This window comes from Geotrypetes seraphini, chromosome 3 (assembly GCF_902459505.1).
Source record: "Geotrypetes seraphini chromosome 3, aGeoSer1.1, whole genome shotgun sequence".
NCBI lineage: Eukaryota > Metazoa > Chordata > Amphibia > Gymnophiona > Dermophiidae > Geotrypetes > Geotrypetes seraphini.
The window spans coordinates 43,129,891-43,150,292 of NC_047086.1; the positions used below are offsets into that span (position 1 = coordinate 43,129,891).

A 20,402-nucleotide genomic window follows, 5' to 3' on the forward strand; every position below is an offset into this window, starting at 1 on the left:
ATGAAAAGAACATAGTTTACAGTTGGCATTGACTGCAGGCTCAATTGACTGTGGGGGATCTGGCTTGTTTAGCTTTACAATGTATATGTTGGTGTTCTAGTGTTCACTGCAGTGTTTAAGATGCTACCTTTTTCTAGGTAAACTCTTGTGCAATATGTAGATTGTTACTAAAAATTATATTTTTCATATAGATGGGGGGTGTCAAAAAATGATGGGCCCTGGGTGTCACATATGCTAAGTACGCCACTGTTTCTAGTCAAACACCCTGGGACCAATCACTATATTTTTATGAAGGGAAATCAATAAATAAGATAACTGCTTTGATCAAATACTTAAATTCAATGTATCTATTAACGCCTCCTCATATAATTTGATCTTCTCCATCCAGTATATCATTTTTCTAATGTAAACAGCTCCAGATTGGATAAGCTTTCAACATGCATAAGCACCTGGATCCCCATGCACTTTCAGAGCTTCCAAGTTATCCAGTTCCAGAAGGGAAGCTTGAGATCAGATCTGTATTTTTGACAGTCACATCCTGATGCATTATGGGACATACAGCACTGATCCCATTGGGCAGAATCGGGCAGTAGAAACTCTACAGTAACCTGGGAATGTAAGTTCAAAGAAAACTCTGCAAAAAAAAATCTCCTTTCCAGATCTGAGTAATTTGGCAACTTTGCAATTTCTAGAAATCAAAGGTCATGGCTGGGATTCATAATCCTGTAAAACACAATATATACCTGTACCAGTAGAATAAGGAACTTATTTTAAATGCAACAGTGCCTTTAAGTAAAGCTGGAATAATTTAAGTCAGTGTTCTTTTATCAACAAGAAATTTAGGATGTTTTGGAAGCTAAGTAAAAGCCATTTTGCTAGACTTGCAATTTCTAACATATTAAAAAAAAAAAAGATAACCAAAACAAAACAATTACAGAAATGGATAAATAACACCAGAATGAGCAAGAATAGGCTGTAATAGATGAGAATTAATTAGAATAACTTACCTGGACAGTGGAACTGATCTCAGATGCAAAGCCTCCAGTTAATGGAGCCTCATGGCTAATAAGCAGTCTCCCAGTTTTAATAACTGACTGAAAAAGAGAAAAAAAGACTGCCAGTTTTTAAAAGGCATAATAAATATAGGACTCAATATTCAAAGGATTTATGTTTCTAACTTTGGTATGGTGTGCTAAGGTCCATATTCTATAAACAGTGCCTAAGTTAAGAGCAAGATGTTACTTAAAAGACCATTTCTATATTTCTATTTTAAACAAATTTGAAGGTGCCTACCAGCACCTAAAAAAACAGCGCCAGAATCGCACCTATGTAGGCACTTTACGACACCTAATGCCGGAAATGGTGTTAGGCGCCATAAAGCGCCTACTTAGGCGTGATTCATATCAAAAGGTAGGTGCCAGAAATTTAGGCTTTTTTTTTTTTTTTTTTTTTAAATACTGCACCCATATTAATGATGAGTAAATATTATGCCAAATAACCCGGCAGATATGATTCTAATACAAGTCAATGATCTCATATAAGAGAGGGAAAAGGATCTCAGCAACCCTATAGATATTATCAAACATCTTTTGACTTTAATATCAAACTGGAGCCTCTATACCCCCAAAAATAAATCCCAGTTCACCTATATGCAGGCGCTTCCCGCAAGCCTATGTGACGCCTAAGACGCGTCTACCTAACTCATGTCTATCTAGTGCCCAGTTTACGCTCAAAAGTAGACCTGCTTTTGCAATGCCTACATTTTAGGCGTTAGGTAGATATGTTAGCATGCTCAGCGGCATACAATTCTGTAAATGGATGTCTATTTTGAAGCCATGCCCACGTATATCCTGTTAGATGTGACTTTTCCCAATGGATGTCCGCAAAATTGTAGACATCTATTTTTAGAACATAAGAATTGCCGCTGCTCGGTCAGACCAGTGGTCCATCATGCCCAGCAGTCCGCTCCCGTGGCGGCCCTCTGGTCAAAGACCAATAGCCTGACTGAGACTATCTCTATCAGCAGGAACTTGTCTAACTTTGCCTTGAGGGTGTTTTCTTCTGTGACAGACTCCGGAAGAGCGTCCCAGTTTTCCACCACTCTCTGGGTGAAGAACTTCCTTTTGTTCATACGGAATCTATTCCCTTTCAACTTTAGAGAGTGCCCTCTCGTTCTCCGCACCGTAGAGAGGGTGAACAACCTGTCTTTATCTACTAAGTCTATTCCCTTCAGCACCTTGAATGTTTCGATCATGTCCCCTCTCAATCTCCTCTGTTCGAGGGAGAAGAGGCCCAGTTTCTCTAATATTTCGCTGTACGGCAGCTCCTCCAAAACCCTAACTATCTTCGTCGCTGTTCTCTGGATCCTTTCAAGTAGTACCGTGTCCTTCTTCATGTACGGCGACCAGTGCTGTACACAGTACTCCAGGTGAGGGCGCACCATGGCCCGGTACAGCGGCATGATAACCTTCTCCAATCAGTTCAAGATCCCCTTCTTTATCATTCCTAGCATTCTGTTCGCCCTTTTCGCCGCCGCCGCACATTGTATGGACGGCTTCATCGACTTGTCAATCGGAACTCCCAAGTCCCTTTCCTGGGAGGTCTCTCCAAGTACCGCCCCGAACATCCTGTATTCATGCATGAGATTTTTGTTACCGACATGCATCACTTTACACTTGTCCACATTGAACCTCATCTGCCATGTCGATTCCCATTCCTCCAGCCTGATTATGTCACGTTGCAGATCTTCGCAATCCCCCTGTGTCTTCACTACTCTGAATAACTTCGTATCGTCTGCAAATTTAATCACCTCGCTCGTCGTACCTATGTCCAGATCGTTTATAAAGATGTTGAAGAGCACGGGTCCAAGCACTGAGCCCTGCGGCACCCCACTGGTGACGCTCTTCCAGTCCAAGTATTGTCCATTCACCCCCACTCTCTGTTTCCTGTGCTCCAGCCAGTTTTTTATCCACACGAGTATTTCACCCTCGATTCCATGGCTCGCAATTTTCCGAAGTAGTCGTTCATGCGGAACCTTGTCGAACGCCTTCTGAAAGTCCAGATATACAATGTCGACCGGGTCGCCTTTGTCTATCTGCCTGTTCACTCCTCGAAGAAGTGCAGCAAGTTTGTCAAACAAGAGCTGCCTTTGCTGAAACCGTGCTGGCTGGTCCTCAACAGACCGTGTCCGTCAAGGTGATCGATGATGCGGTCCTTTATCATCGCCTCTACCATCTTTCCCGGTGTCTAACTTCCAATTAGTACCTGTTAAATTGTTAATTGGGCTTATTATCCACTTGATTTGGATGTCTAAGTCAATGGAAGTGGATGCCTAAAGTTAGACGTCCTTTACATAATTTGCCCCGAAAAGACTAGGGGGTCCGTAACTGTGGCATGGTAGTAAGTGTATTTTATAAGAGGATGGAACAATTTGTTTTTGATATGTAAATTGATGCAGGACTGGGTTGTTTAAATGTGTATGTATATCTATATCTCTCTATATATGTATTTGTATATGTATTTTATTATATATGTGTTCTTGGAACCCGCTTTGTATAAAATGTGATATAAATAAAAAGCATAAACTCAGCCTCTTTAGCCTTTCCATATAGAGAAGTTGTCCCATCCACATTATCATACTACTACTACTATTAATAATTTCTATAGCACTTTCATGCTCATCGTACTTCGCTGTACCTTTTCTAATTCTGCTATATCTTTTTACAGATGAGGTAAGCAGACCTGCGCACAGTACTTAAGATGCAGTCGCACCATGGAGCAATACAAAGGTATTATAATATTCTGTGTTTTATTCTTAGCTGATGCTGCACACCAAGAAGAGGGTATTATCAATGACAACACCTAAATCCTTTTCCTAGGCAGGGACTCCTAATGTAGAAGCTTGCACCATGTAACAAGTTAGCTTAGGTCCCTCAGTCGGCAAGAAGAGGAGACGAGAGGGATCCCTCCTATCCCAACCTACCACTGGACAGTTCATATAGCAGGCTCTGTAGAGGCTTGCAGGACATCAGGAGAGAGGGGGGACAGGTGACAGGGCAGGGAGGGGGGACAGGATGGACAGCATCAGCATGACAGGGCAGGGAGTGAGAAGGCTGGGTATAGATCCTGGCAGGGCAGGGCACATGAATATTAACACATACACTTGGCTTATACTTGAGTCAACATTTTTTTCCTTCTTTTTAGAGGGAATAAGGGTACCTCAACTTATATTTGGATCGTATTATATTCGAGTAAATAGGGTAAGACTTATACTTGAGTCAACACTTTTTTCCTCCTTTTTAGGGGGGGAAAAAGGGTACCTCAACTTATATTTGGATCGTATTATATTCGAGTATATATGGTAATAACAAACATAACAATACTTAACATATTTATCCATTGCAAAGGAAAACCAAATATGAAGACCAGCAAGATGCTGAAAGAATAAGACACACTGGGATTATGTCCCTGCTTGATTTCCTCATACATGACTGAAATCTAATTTCCTAATGCCAAAGCAATGAGCAAGGTGACAGGTTTTCTTCCCCCTGCATTACCTGCTTTCCCAGAGCATCAGACTGTGATTACCAGCTTTGCAACCCCCTTTGCAAAAGGGGCAGTCACTGTCAAAGCGAGGAAGTGCTCTGACTTGGCCAGCAATTCTTCACTGAGCCCTTTGTGGCCAGAACTGTCTCCTTAACCTGGGTTTTCCACATTGCAACAGCCGTATTTGGAACGGTCAGGGACTTATCCTGGAAGCAGGAACCAGGTGGTGATGCAGAACCCTGAGCAAATCAATCTGGCCCTGGCATTGTCAGTGTCAGATGTAACGACTCTGACTGTATCCATCACAAGCACCAGAGACCAGTGGATGCTGATCTTGTGGATTCATCAGCAATTTCTGGTCCTATAACAGTGAACACTGTGCCTGCCCTAGAAAAGCCATCAATGATCATTTTAAATGCACTATGGCTGCCTACTGAAAACTATATAAAATTTGGTTTTCTTTTGTGGCCATATCTATGTCTTCTGTAACTAAACACAACAAAAAAGTGGAAACAATGTAGTGTAAGAAAAAAAAATATATAAAATAAAATATATTTAACTAACAAAAATCTCCCCAAAATGAAAACAGGATATGATGTATAGAAGTGAACCATAGGAGCCAACAAGGTCCATGTTTCGGCAAATGAAGCCTTCCTCAGGAGTCCATATTTCCACTATCTCGCTCTATATGAAAATTGAGAATGTGACAATAGCAGCTTTTCTTCAAGACAGCTCCATATCATCAGTAATGGAAGCAAAACCTGGATGTTTCAATCTGTTCTCCTTTTTCTGGAGTTACATGGTTACCTTAAGCACATTTTTGAGGATGAGTGCAAAGTTATGCATTTGGCTAAATGGATACCTTATCTGTCATAGCGGCACTGCGCAAACAGCAACTATAAAGCTATATCGAAATCTCACCCATTTATCTGTAGTGTTCAGTGGTGTCACTTACACAGCACTGCAGATAACACACGTGGAGGGGTATTTTTTGTATGACGTCCAAATCTAATTTTGGACATTTAAGAAAAAAAGTCCTAAAATTTGTGACAAATGGTTATTTTTGAACCAGAAAAAGGTCTGTCTTTCTGGTTCAAAAATTGCCTATTTTAGATGTTTTTGTGCATAATGGCCCCGATTCTGCAAAGCGTGTCTAAATTGAAGCGCAGTTTGGATGTCCAAGATAGGCGTCCTTTATAGAATTGCGCTCAGCGATGCTCAGCACTGTTTAGACGTCCAATTTTTGAGACATCCTTAAGAGAATCGGATTTTAGGCAAGAGTTAGACGTCCAAACAATATCCTTAATGTTATAATATTTTAATATTATGACGTTATTAGAAAGGCGATTTTATGGTGTTTTTCATTATAATTGTGATAGTGGGAGTTAGATCTGTTTAATGCTTTTATTTATTTCTCTTCCATCAGATAGAGTGACTGGGATTCGAACCAGCAACATTAGGACAAAAGGCTGTAGGTTTAACCAGTGTGCTGAACAGTGAGCTAGCAAGTTGCATAGCAATTGTAAAATTAGGTCCAATAGGCATTGTAAAGGAGTTCTACTTTTGAGCATAATTTGGCCTTCAGATAGACAGGACTTAGGCAGGCTTTGGACATCCTTAATGCGATCTGTTAATATTTTTCTGGGTTTTTATTTTTGCTTTATTAAGCTCAAAATACATTTAATAAGACACCTTCATAAACAGGGCATATCAAAACAGATATATTGCATGCAAAACTTTTTATTTTTGTGGACAAACAGAAATGCTTTTGCTAATTAGAGGGAAAAAAATCCATTAGGGAGAGTGTGGCGCAGTGGTTAAAGCTACAGTCTTAGCACCCTGGGGTTGTGGGTTCAAACCCTCGCTGTTCCTTGTGACCCTGAGCAAGTCACTTAATCCCCCCATTGCTCCAGGTGCATTAGATAGATTGTGAGCCAACCGGGACAGACAGGGAAAAATGCTTGAGTACCTGAATAAACCCATGTAAACTGTTCTGAGCTCTCCTGGGAGAACGGTATAGAAAATTGAACAAATAAAATAATTAAATAAAATAACTGAAGCACTGCACATGAAAAACACAGCTTTAGGTTTCTTGCTAAAAAGCTACCCTTTTTTTCTGACTAAACAGTGCTTCAATCAGCTCATTCCAGAAAGCAAAGAAAGCACATGAAAAAATATACATATTGCATACATAACTTCATTTGCAAAAGCTTAAAAACAGAAAAAACAGATACAGACCTTATCACGGCTTCTACTTCATTGCAAATGGAGGTGTGCAGCTGCACAATGCTGACCTCATTGTGAGATCATTAAGGTGCACCTGCAAGGTAGAATGCCACAATTAAAAAATGTGCTGGGATTTGAACCCATGACCTCTGGAAGATGAGCACAGGGCTTTTACCTGGTGAACCACAGCGGCTTAGTTTCAGTCATGGGGGTTCCTATCATGAGAGCTTGGTGATCTTAGCCATGTGAAGGTGAAAATACCTGACAAGATCATAGCTTAGCAGATCCCTAAGTTATCATATCAGATGTGAGGAAGAAAGACATTAGTGGAAGCTGCTGTGGCTCAAAGGGTATATAGGTTCAAATCCCAGAACATATTTTAATTGTGGCATTCTACCTTGCAGGTGCACCTTAATGGTCTCATAATGAAGTCAGCATTGTGCAGCTGCACACCTCCATTTGCAATGAAGTAGAAGCCGTGCTAAGGTCTGTATCTGTTTGTTCTGTTTTTAAGCTTTTGCGAATGAAGTTATGTATGCAATCTATATATTTTTTCATGTGCTTTCTTTGCTTTCAAGAAAGAGCTGATTGGAGCACTGTTTAATCAGAAAAAAGGGTATCTTTTTAGCAAGAAACTTAAAGCTATGTTTTTCATGTGCTCTGCTTCAGTTAATGGATATTTTCCTCTAATTAGCAAAAGCATTTCTGTTTGTCCACAAAAATAGAAGGTTTTGCATGCAATATATCTGTTTTGATATGCCCTGTTTAGCAGATCGCATTAAGGATGTCCAAAGCCTGCCTAAGTTCCATTCATAAAACTCAGGTCTGAAGCCCAAACTATGCTGAAAAGTAGACCTGGTTTTCATTCGCCTACAATGTAGGTATAAGATGGATGCCCTAGGTTTCTCAGCATTATGCAAATGAATCGAAGAACACTCATATTGAACCTCGCCTATGTCTATTCTGTTAGGCATGAGTTTTCCCAGTGGGTGTCCATGAAATTGTGGCCATGCCTACAAAGTGATGTCCACATCCTTTGGCTATCCATGTCCCAATTATCACTCATTAAGACCCTTAAATGGCTTATTAACCATTTAGTTTGGACACCTAAGTCCCGCTCAGCGTTAGGCGGTACTTAGGCATCCTTTATAGCATCAGGACTAGTGTGTCTTTCTTTAACAATCATTTTCAAACAAAAACATCCAAAGTAAAAACGCACAAAAACAAGCCATTAAGATGTCTGGAGACCAGCAGTCTTACTAGACTGGCCACACAGAAATCCTAGCAGAGCAGTGGAACAGCCTAGGGGGCATTTCAGTCCCAGGTACACATCACATTATAACCCCCTTATATTGTATAGTGAACCATCCAGGAATATCAAAAATACTATACTGTACCCAACTGTATGCCTATGGCCTGGCTGCCCTGGGCAAGCCCGCTCTTGTTATTGGAAGCTAAGCAGGGTCAGGCCTGGCTAGTACCTGGATGGGGGATGACTGAGGAATACCAGGTGCTGTGGGCAGCAGCCACATATTGCAAGGGAGAAGACAATGGCAAACCACTCCTGTACTCTGCCTTGAAACATCACAGGGAGGATTCCTCACTGTGCATGCAGTCTTAGGTCAGTGGTCAACTCAAAGGCATACATGCACGCTCCCAACTGTATACTATTACAATCGCCCTTATGTCTGCAGGTGTCACCTATATATTGGTTCAGTAGGTATTTTATGTTTTTTTTGTGGAGTATCACACTTTCCGCGATAAGTGTATCAGTTAAGAGTGGGTTATGTGTCTGGGTTCCCTTCTCTACAATCCACTCACCAACCACTAGGCTACCAGGGATCTGCTTGCTGCTCTAAAAGAAATGACCACTCTACAGTATTTGCAGCAGTTAGAGAGCCTGGTATGTACTGTCACTTTCACCCCTTAGAGGGGTAGGAAGGCATCAGTGACCTCTGAGGGATTATTAAAGAGGAGTCATCTGGTCAGTTTGGGCACCATTTTGGCACTTAGTCACAGTGGCGTACCTAGCCCATCGTTTATATGAAAAATATGATTTTTAGTAACAATCCACATATTGTACAACAAGAATGTACCTAGGAAAAGGCAGCAGCTTAAACACTGCAGTGAGCACTAGAACACCAACACATACATTGTAAAACTAAACAAGCCAGATCCCTCACAGTCAATGCCAACTGAAAACTATGTCCTTTTTATACACACAGAAAAGAGATACACCCTCGCTCAATATGGAATAATCACAAACTAAAAATAGAAATATGCAGACAAAAGTTAAACTGAACCGCCAAGAAGCCAGACTCTGCATACAATGCAATATCACACCACAAAAACAGTGACACATGTCCCCTAATACTGTGCAAAATATAAAGACAGTAGAAGTAAATTTGAAAAAACTGATGCATAACAATCATCATTTTACAAATTAACAAATAAAAATAAAACAAATAATGAGAAATAAGAAAATACCATTTTATTGGACTAATCCATTTTTCAATTAGCTTTCAGAGGCCAAATCTTTCTTCAGAACAGTACAGTATACTGCTGTTATGGTATCCTGTCCTGACCTGAAGAAAGGGGTTTAGTCCAAAAAATTGCCTTATTTCCATTTCCTATTTATAAACTTTTATCAATACAGTTACAATACTACTTGATTCTAAGTAAAGCAGCAAAAAAATCTTTCTATCTTTTGTCGTTTCTGCTTTAATCATCTTCTTTTTGCTCTCTTCTTTCTATACAGCGCTCGTCTTCTCTCCCTTCCATGCAACATCTGCCCTCTCTTTGCCCCTTCCACCCAGCTTTTGCCCTCTCTCTACCTCTTCCATCTACTGCCCACACTCTCTCTGCCCCTTCCATCTACTGTCCACCCTCTCTCTCTCTTCCATATGGCATCTTCCTTCTTTCTATGTCCCTTCAATAAACTGTATATCCTGTGTCCCTTCTCACCTTTACACATGATTCATTTCAACTTCACCCCCTCTCCATTTTTCTGTCTCCACCCCCTCCCCTATGCTTTGGCATCTCTCTCTTTCTCTTCTCCTTTCCTTCCTTCCTTCCCACTCCACACCATGGTCTGGTATCTCTATCTCCTTCCCTTCCTTCCCCCATGCCATGGCATCTATTCCTCCCCCTCCATGGTCTGGTATCTCCTTCCTTTTTTCCTTTCCCTCCCTCCCTCCCATGGACTTAGCATCTCTGGTTTCTCTCCCTTGTCTTCCTTATCCCTCCTTCCCTCTCTCTCTCCAATTGGGTGCTGCTGCAGCATTTCTCTCCCCTCCCTCCTTCCCTGTACATCAGCAGCATTTCTCTCCCCCTTTCCTGTGCAGCATTTCTCCCCCCCTTGCCTGTGCAGCATTTCTACCTTCCCCCCTTCCCTGTGCAGCAGCAACATTTCTACACCACCCCAACATTTCTCTTCCCTGCCCAGCATTTCTGGCCAGTTCTCCTGCTCAAAGTCGCGGGCGTCTACACCTCACATGATCCGCAGCTGCATCGGAAGCCTTCTCTCTGATGTCGTGACGTCAGAGGGAACGCTTCCAATGCCTGCGGCTTTGAGAAGGGGAGCCGGCCAGAAGCTGAAGAACCGCCGGACACCTGTTTACAGTTTACTGCCGCTGCTGCTGGTTAAGGAAAGCAGCAGCGGCAGAATAGGGAGGGTAGCCGGCTGTGCACCCCCTTGGGGCATGCACCCGGGGCGGACTTCCCCCCCTTGGTACGCCACTGCTTAGTCGTTATTGAAGTAGGTCTAGCCAAACACATCCTATTTTTTGCCTAGACATTTTCTAAATGTTCCATTATCACAGAAAAACATCCAAATTGTAAATCTGCCCTAGTCCTACCCAACATATGCCTCCTACATGCCCCCTTGAAATTTAGATAAACTGCATAGAAAAAGGGCATAAAAATTAGTTTAGAAATAACAATTTGTCTTCTAACTGGACTGGATCATAAAACACATATTTATCACTTCCATACGATATGAGGCATTTGCATGGAAATTTCAAAAAGAAAGTAGCTCCAACTGCCAAAACCTTAGGCTTTAGCTGAAGAAACTGCTTCCTTTTAAACTGAGTTTGTCTAGCGACGTCAGGAAAAATTATCACCCGTTGGCCACAAAACATTTCCTGTTTTTTCGCAAAATACAATTTTAAAATAGCATGTTTTTCCAACTCTGTCTTAAAAGTCACAAGAAGAGTTGCACGTTTATCTATTATATCTTTAGATGATTCTAGAAACTGCGAAACATTAAAACTATCAGGTGACACCATTTTGTCCATTTCACCTTCATTTGCCATAACCTTGGAATCTCTTGAGATGTAGTACAAATTATCAACTTCAAAAGCTTCCACATTATTATATTGTAATATCTCTTTCAAATACATTCTCAAGAGTTCCAACGGAGACAGATAATGCCATTTTGCCTGTCTTTAGATGGTAGATTGATGGATTTGATTCTTTTTTCTTTCCTTTCCTTTTTTTAAAAAAGGTACTGGCGACCATGATAATGTGGACTAAGACACGGTTGATAATTGCCTAAGTTTTTTATGTTCTCTATATTGAGTTTGTTGTGGTCATTCATGAATATTTGTTATTAATGTATTGTAACAAATAACCAAATAAAGAATTAAAAAAAAAAAATAACAATTGGGATGTTTTTTTGAAAAAAAACAAAAACCCCCAAAACAACCCACCCATGTTCTGCTTTATGCCACTTTTTGGATATTTTTCTGTTTCAAAAGTGAGCCCCATAATGTTAAAGAAAAAATCTATTTAACTTTATGCAATTGACCATCCACTGCTCTTTATGGAGACAATTCTATAACTGAGCACCTTCTCTTAGATGCCTAGGTTCCATTATTGAAAATTAGTGTAACCCAAAATCGGTGTATGTAGCATATAAGTGCCCGTACACCAATGGTATAAGTGTGGGTATAGGCATACTGTAGGTGTCGGTGCCAAAAAACAACAAGAATGTATATAACTTACAGTATTCTGTAAGTTATATTCATGAGTGGTAGCCCCACATATCCTACCCATGCTCCATCCCTGTGTACATCTCTCTTGCAAATGTGTGCTGAAAATTAAGCAGGTATTAGCAGACTAGATCTTGGGCACCATACTGGAATATACAGTATATGCATACGAGAAAAACTGCATGAGTATCTGTATAAATTTTATGTAAACCATTCTGAGTTTCCCTGGAAGAAAAGTGTAGAAAATTGAATAAATAAATGCACACCTATGCGCATATAAGCTAGAATTCTAAACATTTACGCACAATGGGTGTGTAAATGTTAATGCCAATATGTAGAATTGCCCTTTAAATTACTACTTCAAATGTTAATAGTATCAAGAAGCCATATACAGTCATGTGAAAAAATTAGGACATCCCATGAAATATTCAGTTCTTTCTTAAGAAATGTTCACATATCGATGTCAAATCTTTTTTTTATTTATCTCTGGAAAAGAAAGTGATATAATTGCAGGAAAACAACAAATATTTTCCTCGATTTATTCATGAAACAAAAATGTGTATTCTGAGGAATAAATTAGGACACCCCTCCCACTTAAAGGGGCTCAAATCACACACAGTATCACATCAAGTGCACATGATTAGAACATTGTTACTCAGCATTTTGAAGGAGGTTTGTTTCTGCGGTGAGGTGAACACCATGGTGAGATCAAAAGAGCTGCCTGAGGCCTTCAGAAAGAAGGCTGTAGCAGCTTATAAGTCTGATAAAGGATTTAAAAAATCTCAAAAGAATTTGACATTAGCCATTCCACGGTCCGGAAAATAGTGTACAAATGGAGGACTTTCCAAACAACTACCAACATGCCCAGATCTGGCCGTCCAAGCAAGTTGACCCCCAGAGCAGACCGCAAGATGGTAAAAGAAGTCTCCAAACAACTCTAAAATGTCATCACGGGACCGACAGCAGCTCCTGCTACTGTTGATGTGAACGTGCATGCCTCTACAATCAAAAAGAGACTGCACAAATTTAATCTTTGCTCTCTAAGAGAAACATCAAGGCCAGACTGAAGTTTGCCAGAGAGAGCGTAGACAAACACCAGGACTTCTGGAATAGTGTTGTATGGACAGATGAGCCTAAAATTGAATTATTTAGACACCGGAAAAGAGGACATGTTTGGCTTACATCAAATACAGCATTCCAGGAAAAGAACCTCATACCAACTGTGAAGCATTAGAGGTGGAAGTGTCATGGTTTGCGGATGCTTTGCTGCAGGAGGACCTGGCCAGCTCACCATCATAGAATCCACCATGAATTCTACCGTGTATCAGAGGGTACTTGAGGAACATGTGAGACCATCTGTAAGAAAATTAAAGCTGAAGCGGAACTGGACCCTGCCACATGACAATGACCCAAAACATACCAGTAAATCCACCAACTGGCTGAAAACTAAGAAATGGTGAGTCCTGGAGTGGCCGAGACAAAGCCCTGATCTTAATCCCATTGAGATGCTGTGGGGTGATTTGAAACGGGCTGTACATGCAAGAAACCCCTCAAACATCTCACAGCTGAAAGAATTCTGCATTGAAGAGTGGGCCAAACTTTCCTCAGACTGATGTCAGAGGCTGGTAGATGGCTACAAGAAGCATCTCACTACAGTTATTTCAGCCACAGGGGGGTAACACTAGCTATTAGGGTATAGGGTGTCCTAGTGTATTCCTCAGTTAGAATACACATTTTTGTGGATATCTTTTGTTTCATGAATAAATCAAGGCAAACTTTGTTGTTTATCTGCAATTATATCACTTTCTTTTCCAGAGATAAATAAAAAAAAGATTTGACATTGATACGTGAACATTTCTTAAGAAAGAACTGAATATTTCATGGGGTGTCCTAATTGTTTTCACATGACTGTATGTAGAAGATGTCATGGTTTGGGGATTAGCAGGATAAGATCAGTTATATCAAAAAACTAGCATGCTGGTTTGAGAAAAACAGAGCTGAACCTTAAAGGAAGACAATATGCAAAATAGTGTCTAACTGTACAGCACATTTGCTAATAAACAAGATGCAGTTTTAAATTAGCTGCAACTCAAATATTAAATACAGAAGTTTGTAGCCAAGTTTATTGATGGTCTACTTATTACGTGTTTAGTCACTCCTGAAATAGAAAAGAGTAATACCGAAGACTAGATATTTTTAGACAAATATACAATATTAGTACATCTCTCCATGTCTGATATATTCAATAATAAAAACAAAACTTGATGAGAAGACTGTAATTCATCAACCAGCAATTGTATATGTACATGATTTTTCCTTTATAACTCAACCAAAATATGAAATCCAACCAACGGCAGTGTTTCACGATGTTCTTTCCTATTTCATTTGAGAAAGGCTATTATTACTTGTGGCCTGTGGTAGCCAGATTTAGATGTTTCTGAAAGTAAAACTGGTCCATTTTTACAAGGTTCCCATACACACCCAGCTTAATGAATGTTTGTTATCTGGATAACTTCTCTTATCCTTCTTTCTAAAAGTTATAAACATATACAGTTTTCAAGCCCTACTATAGTTAAAAAAAAATACTTATCAAATTACTAGGTACTGTAGATAATGTCATAATGAACTTGAAAATGATGGCAACATTTCATAGAAACATAATGGCAAATAAAGGCCAAACGGCCTATCCAGTCTGCCCATCCGAAGTAACCATTATCTCTTCCCCTCTCCAATAGATCCCAATTACCTATCCCATGCTTTCTTGAATTCAGACACAGTTTCTGTCTCCACCACCTTTTCTGGGAGACCATTCCATGCATCTACCACCCTTTCTGTAAAAAAGAAATTCCTTAGATTACTCCTGAGCCTATCACCTCTTAACTTCATTTTATTCCCACTCATTCCAGAGCTTTCTTTCAAATGAAAGAGACTTAACTCTTGCACATTTACACCACGTAGGAATTTAAATGTCTCTATCATATCTCCCCTTTCCTCTAAAGTATACATATTGAGATCTTTAAGTCTGTCCCCATACGCCTTATTATGAAGACCACGCAGGGGCAGGGCAGGGTGGGGTGGGGGACCCAGTGGACTTGTGTGCTTAGGGGCCCTCGATTAATTATTCCTGCCCTGGCTATCATGTTTGTATGAATATTCATTGTGGAACCTGAAAAGCTGACTGGCTGGGGAGCCCCCAGGACAGGTTTGGGAACTACTATCCTAGTGTTTCACATACTGTATGTTAAGGAGTCTCTTCCCATTTGTATTAACAGCCCCATTTTAGATAGTTTGTAGAAACTTAGAATTGATCTGTCCTAGCTGGTATGTTTACAATTCCAGTATTTTAGGAAAGTATCTCTTGACATAGTTTTTTTCTTAAATACAGTACATGGATATTTACCAGTATGTGAGCATTGTCGCTACCAAGGAAGAAGAGAAGGACAGAAATCCTGAATGAATACACTGAAGATATGGGGACAGGGATGCAAGAAGGAAATATAAAAAGAAGGGGAGGTCTGTTAATGAATGATTTGATACTGAATTATTAGCCGTTAAAACAGGAATTAAGAAAATTGGAAAGGATTTGGCTAAAATCAAAGAGGAAGATAAGACAAATTGGAGACACAAGTTGAAAAATTATAAAATTTTGATTAAAGAAAAACGTTCAAAATATTATCTACAGAAAATAGGTTCATCCAAGATAAATAGTAGAGAATTGTTTAAATTGGTAAATGAATTAACAGATACTACTTGGGCCCGAAAAAAGGATAATTAGTTAGTTTTTTATTATTTTTTGAAAACTTATCCCTTAATTAATTATGTATGTCTACTTTATGTAAATTTTAAATATGTATTTTGCTGATTTGTATATCGCTTAGAATTTGGAATAAGCGATTAATCAAATAATAAATAAACTTGAAACTTGATAATGAAACTCTCAATCGCCTGAAACTCTTGCTGAGTTTTTTAATACTAAAATCCTTGATTTGAGAGCATCTACACCACCTCCTATAGTTGATAATGTTGAATTCCAACCTGGATATCAGGATAATGATTTCAGAGTGGACATGTTTTGGGATCACTTTAAGATGCCAAATTGGCACCAATTTTTAAATTTGTTCAACAAATATGCTAAATCAAATTGTTTACTGGATAAAAGTCCCTCAATGATTATGAAAACAGCAACATTTGATTTTAAAGTGGATAGCCCCAGGTACGTTAGATAGATTGTGAGCCCGCCGGGACAGATAGGGAAAATGCTTGAGTACCTGATTGTAGAACCGCTTAGATAACCTTGATAGGCGGTATATAAAAACCTATATTTTTTTTCTTTTTTCTTCTTTTTCTTTTTCATCTATTTAATTGGATATCTGTTGCACTTATCAGGGGACTATTTTATGATGAAATGGGACATATTTTGATTATACCTATCCCCAAAGATCAGAAGGTGTCAATTGCTCTGAAATCCAATTATAGGCCAATAGCAAGTATTCCTTTATTTACCAAACTTTTGGAAGGTTTGGTTAAATTACTTAGATAAATTCAATATCCTTAATGAACATCAGTCAGGATTTAGAAAAAGGTTTCAGTACAGAGACAGTTTTAGCCTCAATCCTTGACCACCTTCATGGTCTTTTCAGTAAAGGTACTGCAATTGGATTTCAGTAGCGCTTTTGATTTGGTAGATCATGAAATATTGTTGAGATGCTTGGATACGATAGGGATTCCTGGAAGAGTTAGGAACTGGTTTCACGGTTTCTTGACAAAAAGATCATATCGATTGGTTTGTGATGGTAATTACCGTATTTTCACGCGTATAACGTGCACCAGTGTAAAATGCGCAAATGGGTATAGCGCGTGGGAAAAAAAATTTATGTAAATAAATTAATATATAGCATGCACACGCGTATACCGCACATGCTGCTCATTGAATTAAAACCTCCTTCTGCCCCCCTTGAAGTCCTGTCCCCCCTTAAAGGTCTGCCTGTCCCCTCTTAAAGGTCTGCCTGTCCCCCCTTGAAGTCTTGTCCCCCCTTAAAGGTTTGCCTGTCCCCCCTTGAAGTCCTGTCCCCACCCTGAAAGCCTGATGCCCCACCCCGAAGGATCGCTGGCCCCCCACCCTGAAGGACCACTCGCACCCCCCCCCCCGACGTCCGATTCATCCCCCAGCCCTCCCACTGCACCGTTTGCGGTGGAGAAGCAGCCTAGGGCTCACTGGGTTCACGATGCCAGTGAGCCCTGCTGCTTCCTCTGCCGGCGGTCCCGCCCCTTCTCTGGGCTCTGCGCTGCTTCCTCTGCCGCGGTCCCGCCCTTTCTCTGACATCAGAGAAGGGGCAGGACCGCCAGCAGAGGAAGCAGCAGTGCTCACTGACATCGCGAACCCACGGTAGGCTGCTTCTCCACCGCATTCGGTGCGGGGGGGGCTGGGGGATGAATCGGACATCGGAGGGGGTGTGAGCGGTCCTCCAGGGTGTGGGGGCCAGCGGTCCTTCGGGGTGGGGCATCAGGCTTTCAGGGCTGAATCGGACGTCAGGGGGGGGAACCAGCAATGTAAAAAAAAAATAGTAAAATGCGCTCACGCATATAACGCGCATGGTTATGCTCAGTTTGTAAAATCGTGTATAACGCGCGCGTTATAAGCATGAAAATATGGAATTCTCATTCTTGGAATAATCCATCTGGGGTACCTCAGGGCTCCCCGCTGTCACCCACATTGTTCAATATTAATATTTCGTCCTTAAGCCATCTTTTCCAAAGTTTAAATTTAAACTTTTATATTTTTCAGATGACATTTCCATTTTAATTCCCTTAAATAATTTTACTACTGACATTTTACAACAAATATCTCATATCATGACTGTGATAGAGCAGTGGACAACTAATTTTAAATTGAGACTTAATACAGAAAAGACTAAACTTTTTTTGGCCAGCCCAAATGATAAAATAACTAAACCATTACTTCACTTGAATGGCTATGACTATCCGATTTTGAACTCTATAAAAATACCGGGAGTCACACTAGATTGGCATCTAACCATGACAGAACATACAGTGATTAAAAAAATGATTTTTTTGCACTATGGAAATTAAAGACCATAAAAAATTACTTTGATCCTTTATCCTTTAGACTATTGGTGCAGGCTTTGGTTTTATCTATACTGGATTATTGCAACATTGTCTATTTGGGAGCTCCAAAGAAAGTATTGAGAATAGTACAAAATGCGGCTGTTCGACTAATATTTGGATTGAAGAAACATGATCATATCAGTCCTTACTACTATTTGCTGCATTGGCTGCCAGTGGAGGCGCGAGTACTATTCAAATTTTCTTGTATCTTGATTTGGGAATTGGCCCCATGTTATCTTTTATCTCATTTCATGTTGTATAGTCCTATAAGGAAAACTAGGAATTTGCATTTATTTGCTTATCCAAAAATTACTGGTTGCAGATACAAGACTTTTTTTGGATAAGACTCTCACATTCCAAGCAGGTAAACAGCAATTTTGGCTGGGTAAATACATTGGTGAAGCTATGTCGTTTAATGGTGCATTTCGTAAAGAAATTAAGTGGGTACTATTGTTAGCAAAACTCTACTTTGAGTATATCTAAGTAACTGTTGTATTTTTAACTATTTGTATTTTGCTGATTGTCCAGCCTTCTTCTGTGTAAACCGCCTAGAAATCGTTTGGTTATGGCGGATTAGAAGAATAAAGTCTTATGGCAGAATGCAACCACATTCCCTTGCCCTCATGGTGTTTCTATGTAAGGCAGTGATTCTCAAATCTGCCTGAAGGAACAACCAGTCAGTTTTTCTGGATACGCACTGAATATGCATGAGAGAGATTTGAATGCAGTGGAAGCAGTGCATACAAATCAGTCTCATGAATATTCATTGTAGATATCCTGAAAAATACTCACCTTCCTTTCCTCCAAGCAGGTACCATTTATTATCATCCTCTGCTGTCAGTCAACCAATTTCCAATTCAGGGCTCCTTCTACTAAGGTGCGATAACGGTTTTAGCGCACGCTTAGCGCGCGCTACAATGCCGTGCACGCTATACGCTAACGCCTCCATAGAGCTTGCGTTAGTATTTTCCGTTTAGCTCGGGGTTTGCACGCACTAATCTTCAGCACACGCTAAAAAATGCTAGCACACCTCAGTAAAAGGAGCCCTCAGTTTACCATTAGATTCTATGAAGTTCCTTATCCTTTCCTTCTGCAGATTGTCCATTAGTTTTCCAGTTACTGAAGTGAGGCTTATTGGCCTGTAATTTCCCACTTCTTCCCTGTCCCTACTATTGGGAAACAGGACATGTTCTACTCTTCTTCAATGCTGTGGTACCTCTCCCATCTCCAAGGATCTATTAAATAAATCCTTAAGAGATCCCACCAGGATTTCACTAAGCTCCTTCAATATTCTAAGGACATATTCCATCCTGTCTCATGGCTTTTCTACTTTCAGTTTTTCAAGTTAGTAACATAGTAAATGACAGCAGATAAAGACTTGTGTGGTCCATCCAATCTGTCCAACAGTCACATTCATTCTCAAGGCAACAAACCATAATTATTTATTTTACTTGCTAAGCTTCAGTACAAGATGTCCCCCTCTCCCAAGTAGGTAAGACCCATACTCAAATGATTTGAATGTGATATAAAATACTTATAATTGCTCTTGATTCTTTTTGTCGAATATGGGATGGAGACCATAGAAGTCTGTCTGGCATTGGCTACACCGCCCCATGGCTGGAGTTGCAATAACAGCTAACTCTAGCCTCTCACCCCCCCAATCCGTTTTGCCATGCATGGGATACAGACCATAGAAGTCCATCCAGCATCATCTTCCTTTCCCGCTGTTGGGTTTCTATTTAAGTACCACTCCTGCGCATCATAAATGAAGATATAGTTTTTGATCTGTTGAGTTTTGTGTTAAAACTATCCTTTCTGTTTAGGGATCCTTTGTGTTTATCCCATGCATTTTTGAACTCTGTCACTGTTTTTGCCTCCAACACCTCCAGAGGGAGAGAATTCCAGGCATCTACCATATTCTCTGTGAAGAAGTATTTCCTGACATTACTCCTAAATCTATCACCCTACAACCTTATATTATGCCCTCTAGTTTTACTGCTTCTCCCTCTCTGAACTAGATTTGTTTGTAGATTGATACCCTTTAAGTATTTAAATGTCTGTATCATATCTCCTCTATCAGTTTTTTCCTCCAGGGCAGTGTTTCTCAACACACGGTACACGTACCCTTGGGCAGGTCTGGGGCGGAACTTGGGTTGGGTACTCGGTTGATATGTGTTAAACTTAGGGGGTACTTGACTTGAAGAAGTTGAGAAACACTGCTCCACGGTATATACATTCAGGTAGTCAAGCCTCTACTCTTCCTGGTGCAATCCCAATATCATTTTTGCCACCTTCCTCTGGACTGCTTCAAGTCTTTGTATATGTTTAGCAAGGTACGGCCTCCAGAACGTAATGCAGTATTCCAAGTGGGGTCTCACCAATGACTTGTACAGGGGCATCAACACTTCTCTTTTTCTGCTGGCAATTCCTCTCTATGCAGTCCAGCATCCTTCTGGCTTTGGCCACTGTTTTGTCACATTTTTTCACAGCCTTGAGATCCTCAGAGACATTTTC

General features: G+C 40.3%; 1 protein-coding gene across 2 annotated transcripts in view; it reads right to left on the bottom strand.

Moving 5' to 3' along the window:
• BCKDHB (branched chain keto acid dehydrogenase E1 subunit beta) overlaps positions 1-20,402 on the bottom strand; it is a 414,901-nt gene that overhangs the window by 160,746 nt on the left and 233,753 nt on the right. For both annotated transcript variants that reach the window (XM_033939509.1, XM_033939510.1), the window contains exon 9: positions 1,008-1,094. In XM_033939509.1, the coding sequence (XP_033795400.1) occupies positions 1,008-1,094 (87 nt within the window). The remainder of the gene's footprint in view (positions 1-1,007; positions 1,095-20,402) is intronic.